This window comes from Silurus meridionalis, chromosome 26 (assembly GCF_014805685.1).
Source record: "Silurus meridionalis isolate SWU-2019-XX chromosome 26, ASM1480568v1, whole genome shotgun sequence".
NCBI lineage: Eukaryota > Metazoa > Chordata > Actinopteri > Siluriformes > Siluridae > Silurus > Silurus meridionalis.
In genome coordinates this window covers 1,829,431-1,843,791 of record NC_060909.1, presented here as the reverse complement: position 1 = coordinate 1,843,791, position 14,361 = coordinate 1,829,431, and the positions used below count along the sequence as shown (strand labels likewise).

At 41.2% G+C, this 14,361-nt stretch overlaps 2 protein-coding genes across 5 annotated transcripts in view; one reads left to right on the top strand and one right to left on the bottom strand.

Annotated features, from left to right (window-relative positions):
* The window catches only part of zgc:165481 (uncharacterized protein LOC100073327 homolog), a 15,535-nt gene extending 1,600 nt beyond the window's left edge, over positions 1-13,935 (top strand). Inside the window, exons 2-3 of one of the 2 annotated variants that reach the window (XM_046840782.1) lie at positions 10,923-11,007; positions 11,104-13,935. In XM_046840782.1, the coding sequence (XP_046696738.1) occupies positions 11,118-11,984 (867 nt within the window). In that variant the 5' untranslated portion in view covers positions 10,923-11,007; positions 11,104-11,117 and the 3' untranslated portion in view covers positions 11,985-13,935. The remainder of the gene's footprint in view (positions 1-10,922; positions 11,008-11,103) is intronic. The other variant, XM_046840781.1, reaches the window with a different exon arrangement.
* cep89 (centrosomal protein 89) overlaps positions 1-14,361 on the bottom strand; it is a 57,374-nt gene that overhangs the window by 10,812 nt on the left and 32,201 nt on the right. The gene's annotated exons all lie outside the window — the stretch shown is intronic.

The window sequence follows — 14,361 nt, the reverse complement described above, 5'->3', positions numbered from 1 at the left end:
ATATTGAAGCTAGCTATCGAAAGGACACGCCCCTTAAATCAGTACGAATGAAAGCACTATTTATTGGCTAGTGAAATGAAGAACTGAAGAAACGAGCGGGTCGTTGGTTCTGTTTTGCTGCGACTCCAATTGGTTTCACGTGAGAAAAAGGGGGCGGAGCCATGCGATGAAGAGATGGCTTTAGAGTTTTTCTACAGAATCATGAAGCATCCTAACAGTTTCTGGATCTGTACTGAGTGATGATGAGCTTCCACAAGGAGCATGACGTCGACTGAAAACTGATTTCTGAACTGAACTGAAACAAAGTGTCATTTGTTTAAGAAATATTCATTAAATAAAAAATAAAAATTAGGATCTTTAAAAAAAAAAAAAAAAGAGTAATGAGAAGAGCTTGAATGGTGTAAGACCAGACGAGCCGTGTGTGGTGGCGGTGATGTTTGCAGAAGAATCTGGAGTGAACAAATGTGTAAAAATAACTTATTATACACCAAAAAATCTTTTCAATAAAATACATATTACAATATAATTTCCTTCCTTCATATATAATCAATAATGAGAAAACTCTCTGATCTAAACACAATCAAAAAATGTCTGTGGATAAGATGTTAGACCACTGATCAGAAGGTCATGGGTTTAAATCCCACCATCACAAAGCTGCCACTGCTGGGCCCTTGAGCAAGGCCCTTAACCCTCAATAGCTTAGCTGTATAATTCAGATAACTAAGTCGCTCTGGATGGGGGCGTCTGCCAAATGCCATATAAATGATTTGAAATAAATAATTCCTTGTATAAACTCTAAGTAGCCGTACATAATCTGATCAAATCCCAAATCCGATCCAATATAGATGTCCAACCTTAAAAAAAAATACAAAAACACGGTTATAAGCAAAAGCCTCTATATTCATCTCCAGGCGTGATGCAGATTTCTGAGCTCAGTGTTCGTGGACAGACAGAGACAAACGCTGGACAAACTCGACACGGTCAGTCATCCGGAGCGATCGTTTCTGACAGCAGCTGTCATGCGGCGACTAATCGCTGAAAAAAAGAAAAAATAATGAAGAAATGAAATGGGCCTTTAATCATTTTTATTTCTTATTTATACGAACAATAACGTTTTTATTGCTTTATGGCACGATGGCTTCCTGATATTTCTGGAAGGGAACCGAAGGTGATGTTGGATGAACGCTGAGAGAGAAGTGGAGAAGATGAGCTGGAGAGATGTTTGTGAGAAGGTGACATTTCAGTGTCATCTACACAACACCCCGAGTCTCCTGAGAAGAGTCTGCTGATCAAACTCACTCCTCTCACTCTTTCACATGCTAGCTGTAGTTTGGATGCAGTAGCATGAAATTCTCCCTTCACTTGAACAAGGAGACCTGAACCTGAGCCTGATCTTATCTGCTGGTCTGGATCATTATATACAGGCTGCGGATGCCACATGATTGGTTGATTGAATAATTGTATGAATGGGAAAGTGAAAGAAATAACTTTATGTATAAACTAGAGCAGAAGTAATAATAAAAATCATCATCATCATCATCAAGGCTTACTTTGGCAATTCTGGAGCAACATTTGTGAGAATATTTGTGGGGAGAACATTATCATCAACATAGATATAACCAAAACAGAAATAAGCCTCGGGAAATGTCCCGTCATTTTATATTCATTTGCACAGGGGGGGAAGCGTCCTTGGGAAGCGTCCTTGAAATGACCTTTAAGCTTTTAAACACCACATTGTGGCTGCTTTATAGAATTGAATAGAATTGGCTTTATTTGTCACATGTATGTTACAGCACAATAAAATCCTTTTCTTCACGTATCCCAGCTTGTCCTAAAACTGGGGTCAGAGATGATACAGTGCCCCTGGAGCACAGAGGGTTAAGGGCCTTGCTCAAGGGCCCAAGAGTGGCAGTTTGGCGATACCAGGGCTTGAACTCATGACCTTCCGACCAGTAGCCCAGCACCTTAACCACTGAGCTAGCACTCTCTACTTTTACATACCAACAGCTCAAATCACATATTTATTAAAGGAAACGTGAAGAACTGAACTACAGGCTGCTTCTGCTTGACTTTAAGCCCAGGTTCTTCATCTCCACATCTTCCCAGCATAGAGGCTCTAATCATAACCTGCTCATCATCACAGCCTTAACGTGCCAGAGAAGCCCAATTATTTCAGCTAGAGATGAATAAATACTCCCTGATGTTTCTACAGAGAAACCAGAGGGGGACAGCAACCATGGCAACAACACTACACACTTATTATTATATATTACACAAACATTCAAAACACACAACATCTGGAGCTGATGAATGGAAAAGCAAAATGATTCAGAGTTCGAGAGACAACATGGGACATGGGACAGTTCTAAAACTTATTATAATTCATTCACCTGAATGTGTATATATTTTCACACACACACACACACACACACACACACACACACACACACACACACACACACACACACACACACACACGATTGCTCATAACATTTGAAAGGTATAACATACCATGATGTACGGATCAATAAATAAATAAATAACTGCAGAAAGGCCACACTGCGGACAGGATTTGCATTTTACGTGTTGGCAAATCAAATGAGATCGGCTAAAGCGACCTGTGAGAGCGCTCTCTGAGTACAGCACAACATCAATGCCCCCGAAAAACAATCAAAAATTAATTTATAGAACTTTATAGAATCTCCCAGACGCTGTTCGATATTTAAATCCCTGCTGCCGAGACGCTCCTGTGTCGCTCACGGATCGTGAAAGTGAAATCTTAAATCTGTCAGTAGGGGGTTTGGATTTATTCACGCACATAAAAATATTCATTAAAAGCTTCTTTTCACATTTTTATTCACAGAATTGTCATAACAGGCTGTATTTTAAGCTATTGGGAGAAAAACAGTAGCTCTATGTAAAATCAGACATTAAGCACCCCCTTATAACTAAAATGGTATGATCCTCTTTCAGAACACCTCTGCGAAGATTCGACTGTGGGATCGGTAGTCGAATCAGACTCCTCCTATCGAAGCATCAAATCTTCAACTATTCAAATAACTATACACATATTTATCAATAATATAAAACATTTCAATTGTGGGCAATTTGAGAATTTAATCCCATACTGGATTGGGATTGGATGAAAACAGCACAAGGGGTTAACACCAACAGCTACATTATTAGTAGAAATGCAACACAGAACCATATGGTGATATGGTCAGGTGTCCTCATACTAAATTGTAAAGCTAAAGCGTATTTTCTTCTTCTGATAAAACAACTATCACTTGTATTGTATTGATCTATAATATGAATGAAGTGAGTGTTATGTGGAATGTGCTGCTTGTTTTAATAATTAAACTGTCCTGCCTCATTCTGCTGCACACACTGCGACACAGTGAAACACACTGCGACACACACTGAGACACACACTGCGAAACACACTGCAAAACACACTGCGACACACACTGCGACACAGTGAAACACACTGCGACACAATGCAAAACACACTGTGACACACACTGAGACACACACTGCGAAACACACTGCAAAACACACTGCGACACACACTGCGACACACACTGCGACATACTGAGACCCACACTGCGACACACACTGTGACACACAGAAACACAAAAACACACACTGCGAAACACACTGACACATTCTGAGACACACACTGAGACACACACTGAGACACACACCGCAACACACAAGTCAAGTCAAGTTTATTTGTATAGTGCTTTTCACAACAGACATTGTCTCGAAGCAGCTTTACAGAATTTAACAGTGATGGTGAACGGTGTGTATTTATTCCTGATGAGCAGCCGTGGAACCCGTGGCAGGAAAAACTCCCTTAGATGTTATGAGGAAGAAACCTTGAGAGGAACCAGACTCAAAAGGGGAACCTCATCCTCATTTTGGTGACATCAAGAATTTTATCATAAATCTTTCAACAATACAGAACACTGGAGAGTGAGAACTAACATGAGCACTGGAGTGTAAGATTATGAGTGATGTTTCTTTCTACTGTGACACACAATTAGACACACAGCGAAACACAGCGAGACACACACTGCGACACACACTGAGACACACATTGCGAGACACACCGCAACACACATTGCGACACACACTGCGACACTCAGTGAGACACACACTGCAACACACAGTGAGAAACTCACTGAGACACACTGTGACACACACTGAGACACACTGCGACACACAGTGAGACACACACTGAGACACACTGCGACACACAGTGAGACACACAGTGAGACACAGTGAGACACACTGCGACACACAATGAGACACACACTGAGACACACACTGCGACACACAGTGAGACACACAGTGAGACACACAGTGAGACACACAGTGAGACACACACTGCGAAACACACTGCAACACACTGCGAAACACACTGCGAAACACACTGCGACACACAGTGAGACACACACTGCGACACACTGTGAGACACTGTGAGAGACACACAGTGCAACACACATAAAAACACACACTGCGACACAGTGAGACACACTGCAACACACACTGCAACACACATGAAAACACTAAGACACACACTGCGACACACAGTGAGACACGAACTGCGATACACACTAAAACACACACTGAGACATACAGTGAGACACACAGTGAAACACACACTAAAACACAAACTGAGACACACACTAGGGCTGGGCGATAAATCGATTTTATCGATTAACTCTAATGTGTAGTTTACATCGATCTGTTTTAATGAAGACACACACTGTGACACACACTGAGACACACATTGCGACACACACTGCGACACACAGTGAGACACATACTGCGAAACACAATGAGACATACACTGCGAAACACACTGCGAAACACACTGCGAGACACACAGTGAGACACACAGTGAGACACACACTGCGACACACAGTCAGAGACACACAGTGAGAGACACACAGTGCAACACACATAAAAACACACAGTGAGACACACTGCAACACACACTGCAACACACATGAAAACACTAAGACACACACTGCGACACACAGTGAGACACAAACTGCGATACACACTGAGACACACAGTGAAACACACACTAAAACACAAACTGAGACACACACTAGGGCTGGGAGATAAATCGATTTTATCGATTAACTCGAATGTGTAGTTTATATCGATCTGTTTTAATAAAAATCGGGTTTCTCTTTAATGTCCGCCGACGCTCCCCTCTGGGCTTCCATAGTTTTGAACGAACTCAGCCCTCCCCCCGCGTTTTCCATAGAGATACACAAACAACATGGCAGCGAGCAAGCAAATGTATTAGTACCACCACTTTACTGCAGCACCTCAAACAGAGGCATGCTGTCGAGTGGGAGAGATGTAGAGCCCTACGACATGAACAAGACAGTGGCAGCACAAGACTGCGGTTAAACAGCCGCTTCTTGAAAATACACGGTTAAGCAGCCGCACTTTGTTTAGTGTTGCGCGTCTAATCGTACACGTACGGTATGAGTGGTGGGAGCGGTCAAAATACATGTATAGACGCTTCAGAACCGCGTTTCTGTTAAGAAACAAAAAAAACAGAGCATTTGATTCACCATATTCAAACACCCAAAACATTTTTTTGACATTTGCTCAATCTTTCAAATAATTCTTATTTAGAGTCTCCCTGTCTTTTATATTCTTATTTCAAATTTCAACTCATTTTACTGTGGAGTTTTTAAGAAAAGTAAAGACAAAATCACTCCAAGCATCACTGCATTTTTAACCATGTTCCACATTTAAACACTCATAAAACATTTTACTTTATAGGTTTGCTCAATCTTTCAAATTATTTTTATTTACAGTGTCCCTGTCTATTACTCTGTTAAATTTGATCTCATTTTACTGTGGAGTTTTGGAGAAAAGTAAAGGCAAAATCACTCAAAACCTCAGGTGCATTTTCAATCATGTTCCACATTTAAACACTCATAAAACATTTTTCTTTGTAGGTTTGCTCATTTTATGTTATGTTACGTTCTATTTTCACAATTTACAATGGCAGGGCCGCCATCTTGTATTTTTGGCTTGTTGTTTCTGATTGCACTTTAACCCAAAGTGGGTTATAATCCCAGAAGGGTAAATAAACTTTTTTAGTTTGTCATATGCAGATTGATTTTAAGCAGGGGGGAAAAAATCGATTTAAATCGCAAATCGGATTTAAAAAAAAAAATTTTTTTAGGCCATATCGCCCAGCCCTAACACACACTGAGACATACAGCGAGACATACAGCGAGACACACTGAGACACAGACTGCGACACACACTGCAACACACATTGAGACACACACTGTGACACACTGAAACACGCACACTGATTGTGACGGCGGAGGAGATCAATAAGACGACTCGGTTTAAAGCAGAACAGTGATTAGCGCTTAATGCAGCTTAATGGAGCGTAAGCGTGGCAGCGTTTTCTCCTCACACACACCGGGTACGAGCCCATGCAGCTGCACACTCTATACACACACACACACACACACACACACACACACACACACACACACACACACACACGCTGAAGGCTGAAGAAAGGCATAAACATTATTTTCCTTGCATTTAAAAAGCAGCAACATGCCGTGCAGGTTTATATCCTGTATCTCACCTGCATCTGGTACAAACACTGAACCATAAGGACACATGTACATACAGTATATTATGTTGTGCAACTGCAATTCCAAAAAAATTGAAACACTGCGAAAAATGTACATAAAAACAGAATACAATGATTTGCAAATCTTATAAACCCATATTTTATTTACAATAGAACATAGAAACCATATCAAATGTTGAAACCGAGGAAAATGTACCATTTTTGGGGAAAAGAATAAACTCATTTTGAATTTGATAGCTGCAACACGTCTCTAAAAAGTCTGGAGAAATCCCTGTGCACAAGGGAAAAGGGGGAAAAATCAATACAATACCGTGATCTTCAGGCTCTCAGACGGCACTGTATTTAAGAGAGTCACAATTCTGTAATGAAAATCACTGCATGGGCTCATTAACGCCCTTAAGACCTTCCGCCATTTAAAAACATTTGGCGCATCATGAAGTGAAAAACACAACGAGGAAGACCCAGGACTGTTGAGCAGATAGAATCCTGTATCAGACACACATGGGACAACATTCCTTTCTCAAAACTTTAGCAACTTTTACAAACATGTTGTTAAAAGAAGACGTGATGTTACGTGATGTGATGTTAGGGAAACATGGCCCTGTCACAACTTTTTGTTGCAGCAATAAAATTCAAAGTGACCTTATCTTTTCCTTAAAATGGTACATATTCTAACTTTAAACATTTAATATGTTTTCTATGTTCTATTGTAAATAAAACAGAGATTTGGAAATCATTGAGTTCTGTTTTTATTTACATTTTACACAGTGTCCCAACTTTTTGGGAATTGGAGTTGCATAAAAAGTGCAGGTATGAGGTCATGAGCAAAGAGCAGCTCGATACAGATACACAGTGTGCACATATAGAGGTGCATTGTGCAGGAAAATTAGATAAAAAAAAAAAAGTCCAGTTTCCACCAGGTGACTCTACAGAGATCAGAAAAAGACCAGGTAGAGACTGAGATACAAGGCACGGACCATGGAAATGCAAACGCCAAGGGAATGTTTTTTTTAGAACAGAGGTCAAAGTGTAGATGTTTACTTCAGGTTCTGAGCCCAGACTCCAGAAGGTTATCAGTAAAATGTAAATACACTGGAAGTGGATTCATTATTGATTTTATACATCAAGAGCAATCGGGGTGAAATATCTTCCAAAAAAAAAAAAAAAAAAAAGTAATAAATAATTAATGGGCAATAAGGAGATATTATTATTATTATTAGTAGCGAGTGAAAAGAATGAGGAAATATTTTCATGTTCCATTCAATCTTCAGGTTTGAATCACCTGCAGACCTGCAGCTCACCAGATGTTTTTTGTTTTGCGCACCATTTAGTGCCAACAGGATTGATATGATGTTTAGTTGTTTTTTAAAGGGGTTCAGCCGATACACCCTGTGTGTGTGTGTGTGTGTGTGTGTGTGTGTATGTGAGAGAGAGAGAGAGAGAGAGAGAGAGAGAGAGAGAGAGAGAGAGAGAACAATGTGTGTTTGAATGAGACAAAAACAGACAGGCAGACAGATTGTGTGTCTAGGAGAAAAAAGGAGAGAGAAATAGATGTTTCTAAATAAGACAGACAGACAGACAGACAGACAGACAGACAGACAGACAGACAGACAGATGTGTTTGAGAGAAAGTAGAGAGAAATTGAGAAAGAAAAATAGATTTTTAATTTTTAGTTTTTAAAAAGATAGATAGATGCAGACAGACAGACAGATACACAGATAAACAGTTAGACAGACAGACAGACAGACAGACAGACAGACAGACAGACAGACAGAGAGAGAGATAGGTGTGTCTATGAAAAAAAGAAGAGAGAAATTGAGAGAGCGAGAGCGAGAGAAATAGATGTTTCTAAAAAATATATTGTAGATAGCAGGCAGGCAGGCAGACAGAAGTATGTACAGTATATTAAAATACACATGTGGCTGATAAAAATCCATTCCTCATCCCAATAACTGCCTTAATTATAATAATAATAATAATAATAATAATAATAACAATAACAACAATAACACTTTTATATGATAGATAAATGGCGTTACTGTATAAGATATCAGCTGTATAAAGGGGAAGTCTTCCTGTCTGAGTGTGTGAGGAACACTACAGGAGGCGAGAGCTCTGATTTGCCCATCAGGTTTATGATGTCAGAAGCCTGAGATGAGCCTCAGGGGGATATGCAACGATCACCATTAAACTCTGTGGTCATATTAAAGTGATAAATCCTATTGATCGGCTCTGTCTTCTGATCTGGCGAGAGCAGTGTGATGACCAGTATCCTGGGGCAAAAACAAGGCAGTAAACATCAACATTAACATAAAATCCATGATTATGGACGGGGTTTTTTTCAAATGAACCATAAAAGTGGCACAGTGTGATACAGATCACTAACAAGCCTCAGGTCTGTAATTGATGGGAACAAAAAGCTGCAGATAATGATATCAGGTCTTTAGAGGAGAGCGAGCTGAGACTCAGTGCAGTAAGAGCTTGCTAGTGTGTTTCTTTAATGTAAAATTTCAATCCTGTAGTGGATCATAAAATCATAAGACCATAAGATCTTTCACTCCAACCTATGTTAAGCCGGTCTTCATGGAGCTGGCTTTGAGCACAGGGGCTGGAAAACACATGTGACCCAAAACTTTTGGCCATAGTGGGTACAAAGGTAGTCAACTTATTTATAATCAAATCAAAACGATGAAGATTTTCCTTCATAGCAGGTTTCTCAAGTCTGGTAGAAAAAGAAAGGCGTTCCTCCTAATTCGAATCCTAATTCTGGTCCAGGATGTTGTACTGTTTCCTCAGGAAGGCCTCATGCTGCTTATCTTATCGAATAAGAGCTGCACCATGTTTGTAAGAGCAAGGAGGTCTATAAAATATGCAGAGCTCAGTCTATTTCAGGGCCGGGACAGAACACCACTTCCCTGAAAAAACCCGCAGCTTCTTCTGAATGTTGGACTTGTTATGAAACATAGGATTTGTGACAGCGATCTGAAGGTTAAAACACGCTTCCTTGGTGTAGATTGTGTATGAGAGAGATGAGCTCCTCATGAAACGATGGAATACTGAGCACAGGATCGAAATTCTGCCATCATTGTCTGTAAACACAGTTTGCAATGTCTTTTACAAATGCAGGTTAAATCTCTATCATGTAAAGAAGAAGGAATGTGTGATCATGATCCAGAAACATCGCCATCCTCTCTTTGCCAAAGCTCATTTAAAATGTACTGAAGCAAAATAGAAAACTGTTCTGTGGTCAGACGAATCGAAATTTAAATTTCTTTCTGGAAACCATGGACACCATGTCCTCTGGACTAAAGAGGACCGGGACCATCTGGCCTGTGGAATGGGCAGCTTGCTCATTTGGAAAGGCTCCACCAGTGCAGAAAACAACTTTTTCATGAAGATGTTGCATATTTGAGCAAGACAATGCTAAATGAATAGTGCATCTATTACAACAGCATGACTTCATAATAGAAGAGTCCGGGGGCTGAACTGGCCTGCCTGCAGTCTAGACCTTTTACCATTTGAAAACATTTGGTGCATCATGAAACAAAAAGCACAACAAAGAAGACCCAGAAGTGTTGATCATGTATCCTGTATCAGACACATATGGGACAACGTTCTGCTGCCAAAACCTTAAAAACTGGTCTCCTCAGTTCCCAGATGTTTGTGGAGAGAAGATGTGATGCCACACAGTTCAAAACACAGCCCTGACCCTATTTTTTGAGACTTGTTGCATCCATCAAATTCAAAATGACCTTTTTCTTTTCTTAAAATGGTATCTATTCTTATTGCATTCTGTTTTTTATTTACATTTTGCATAGCACCCAGACTTTTTTGGAACTGGGGTTGTATTTATTTATTTATTTATTTATTATTTTCATAAATCTGTACTCAGTTTCGGCCAAAAGGTTAGTATGTGATGATACTGATGAGAGAGAGAGAGAGAGAGAGAGAGAGCGAGAGAGAGCGAGAGAGAAGACATTAATGAATCTCCCTCTCTCACCCTAATTTATTTGATTGACAGCTACAGCCTGGGTTTAATCCAAGCATGCACATCTGTACACATCTGCCTAAAATCCAGCATTCCACAACTCTGTCTCTGTGATATAATTAATTTGGGATTAATTGCATGCCACGTTTCTCTGCTGTGGAAAACCCGAAACAGATGGCTTTGACAGAAAAGTTGATCCTCCTGCGGGTTATTAGTTATGGGAAAGATCCTGCTCCATTTTATTCTCTCACTTACAGCTAATATTCCTGCTTGGGTTTTCAGACAGATGCTACAGACAATCCACTAAAGCATGAAGAAAATTCTCCAGTCTATATATAAGATTTAATAACCTGGGTGGGAACAAAAGGTGACTTTATTCAGATTTTTTGTAAGCAATCTAAATAAAAACACATCCACAACAACGTTCATACACATTAAAGTTCTTCTCTCTTGTTTTCTACAGAGTATGATGCCAAGATGAGCTGCACTCAGGCTGAACCAGAGGAGAGGCCTGCTAATCCCAGCAACGACATTAATGCAAATGCTAATCCCAATGCTAAAACCCAGCCTAGTGTGTGGGAAAGCCCCGTATCGGTTGCTAACGCTTCCTTAAATCCAAGCGCTAGTTTTAACCCCAATGCCACGAACACCAGCGATGAGATGGAGTGCAAGATCTGCTACCAGCGCTACAACATCCAAAGCCGTAAGCCTAAGATACTGGACTGCCTGCACCGGGTGTGTGCTCGCTGCCTTAACAAGATCCTGGACATCGGAGACAGCTCGGGCTGCATCTGCTGTCCCTTCTGCCGGCACGAGACGAGAGTTAGCGACTACGAGGTGGCGGCGCTGCCGGACGACTTAAACATCATGGCCTTCCTGGCACTCCGGGAAAAGTGCTGGAGCTCAGACCATGGCAATGAGGTGGTGCTAACACCCAAGAGCTTGTCATCCAGCAATAGCCCCTACCACGACTCTTCCAACTGCCTGGTCATCACCATTATGGAGGTCCAGAGAGAAACGCAGCATTCACCCAGTCGCATGGGTAGCTCCGATGACTACGGGGAGCACAGCCTGGACTCCGTATCGATGGCCTCACATGGAGGTACCATAGACCAAGACGCGTTCACCAAGTTTTGCAACCACATACCACGGATTCTCGTATGGTTGTTGGGTTTCTTTTACTTTGGGTCCCTGCCGCTAGGAATATACTTACTGGTGATCCAAAGAGTGACTCTGGGGGTTGTGTGTGTCAGCCTCGTGCCCACCAGCCTTACTGTGTGTCTCGTTTATGGATTCTGCCAGTGTCTTTGCCAAGGTCTATGTGACTGCTCTGGCAGAAGCTGACCGGATACGACGGGAACGATGAACTTACACACTTATGATGTATGTGTTGAGGGGCTAATACACTTCAGCAATAAGCGAGAGTGCTGTTGTAATGAACATCAGGTTGCTCCAGCTGTGCTGATATTCAGTGCCACAGCTGGATTGTCTGATATTGCTTTCACACAGGTTTATAAAAATGTGGAATTTTAGACACCATGCGGACAGATTCATCATTAGATTTTGGTCCATTGATGAAAACAGTTTCCAGAGAAACGCAGCTGGATACGGCATTTCGTGTTGCCATACCAACAATGCTGACATGATGTGGAAAGACGTCACATGGTATTTACACCAAAAGACTGCAGCTTATCCAATCAAATTACCAAACCTGCCTCATTTCTTAACATGCAAAACAAACGTCATGCCTGATGACTGAGGTCTGGTGTAAATTTCTGCTAGTAGACATGGGGCCTCATATGCCCATGAGGGGTCTCTCTTGCTGTTCTTCCAAAATCATTGTATTTCTGGACAATCTGTGAGTCAACACCTGATTGGTCGAGTTGGGGAAGTGTTTCCAGGTTGTGTACTCGAGGGGTTTGAGACTGCCCTGAATACACCACAGATCCTGTAAGTTCCATTCGGATGAAAGATTCGAGGTTTCAGGCTTTCGATTTTTATTAATTTCACTGGGGTCAGAGTGCAGGGTCTCCCCTGGAGCACAAAAGGGTTAAGGGCCCCAAAAGAGGCAGCTTGCCTCAAAACCCCCAACCTTCCCAAAACCTTAACCACTGAGGTAGGAAGAAATTTTAGGGGAACCCATCCTCATCCTCAACAGTAAATGCCTATTCATTATAGTTCCATCATTGTTGAGATTATCACCAGTTTACTGATGGAGACTTAAATAATACTCCCACAGGAGTATGGAATCTATATTTAATCTATTTTTGCCTTACACACACACTTGCAGGATTCCGTTACATGGCGTTCATTGCGTTAGAAAAAAATATAATGTGCTGCTGTATTTAATGTCAGTATAACGGCCAAGCTTCAGGAGCCAGCAATCATTTTCATGTTTCTTCTTAAGAGTTCCCATTTATTTGTTGTCGAGGCAAAAGTACGAGGTGGTTTGAAACATTTTCAAGACATTTCGTAACACCAAAAGATGGCAGCAAAAGTCTGCATGCACAGTCACAGGGAGCACCGACCTTCATAAGTTGTCCTGTGTACATCAGGAACTGGCGCTATGCTGACCACGTGCGTCACCATGTCTTCTGTTCTGACCACGTGCACACCCAGTCATCGAGCTCTTCTCACATGTTTGTTTCTTGCCGGAAACAAAACAATCTCATTTACGCCTCCATCCTACTCACCAGATTTGGCTCCTAAGGACTTCCCCCTGTTCTTGAAGATGAAGATCCAGCTTGCCATTTTGACAATGTTGTGGAGATCCAAAGAGAAGATGCTTAACACATAAAAAAAAGACTTCCAGGACACGTTTCAGAAGAACACTGTGTGCACAGTATTGTTGTGCAAGGGGACTGTTTTGAAGGTGATGGGGTGCAAACGTAGATAAATAAAGTGTTTTCTTCTTTACAGAGCGAGTCTCAAAACATTTTGAGATCACCTCGTGCTCCCCTTTTCATCAACTCCAACTCGGACTCTGCTCTGCTTTTCTTTATTTTATTCATTCTGGTACATGACGTCATTCCAGAATGTCCAGGTACGACGCCCCCTACATGTCAGCAGAAGTGTACATCATGTCTAACGTTAATGGCGTACTGTAGGACATGTGGCTGTCAAAGAGAAATGATTCCTAGTGTACGTTCCTTCATGTAATGCTCCTCCAACACGGTCTCCAGGAAAACAACTGTGTTTAAGATGGAATAAGTGTTTCAGGGTTGGAGCTCTGTATCCTGGAGCTGGAGAAGTGTCTGGTGAAAGAGCCTTTCCAAAATAAAGTGAATTTCCTTGAGGTTTTTGTGTGTCTTTATATATTTATGGCATTTTGCAGACACGGTTATCCAGAGCGACTTACAGCTGAGCAGTTGAGGGCCTTGCTCAAGGGCCAGCAGTGGCACCATGGTGGTGCTGGGATTTGAATTTCTGATCCAATGCCTTAACCACTAATCTACCACCTCCCCTCTTTATGAAGAGACACAACACAGTTGGAATATGATGTTCTACGGGTTTAAGTGTGATGATGATGGTTATGACGGTGATAATGATGATGATGATGGCGATTATAGTGATGATGATGATGGTTATGACAGTGGTGATGATGATGGTGATAATAGTGATGATGGTGATAATAGTAAAGATGGTGATGATGATGGTGATGATGATGATGATGATGGTGATCATAAGGTGAAATTATTATATTTGTTGTTTTTCTTTTATT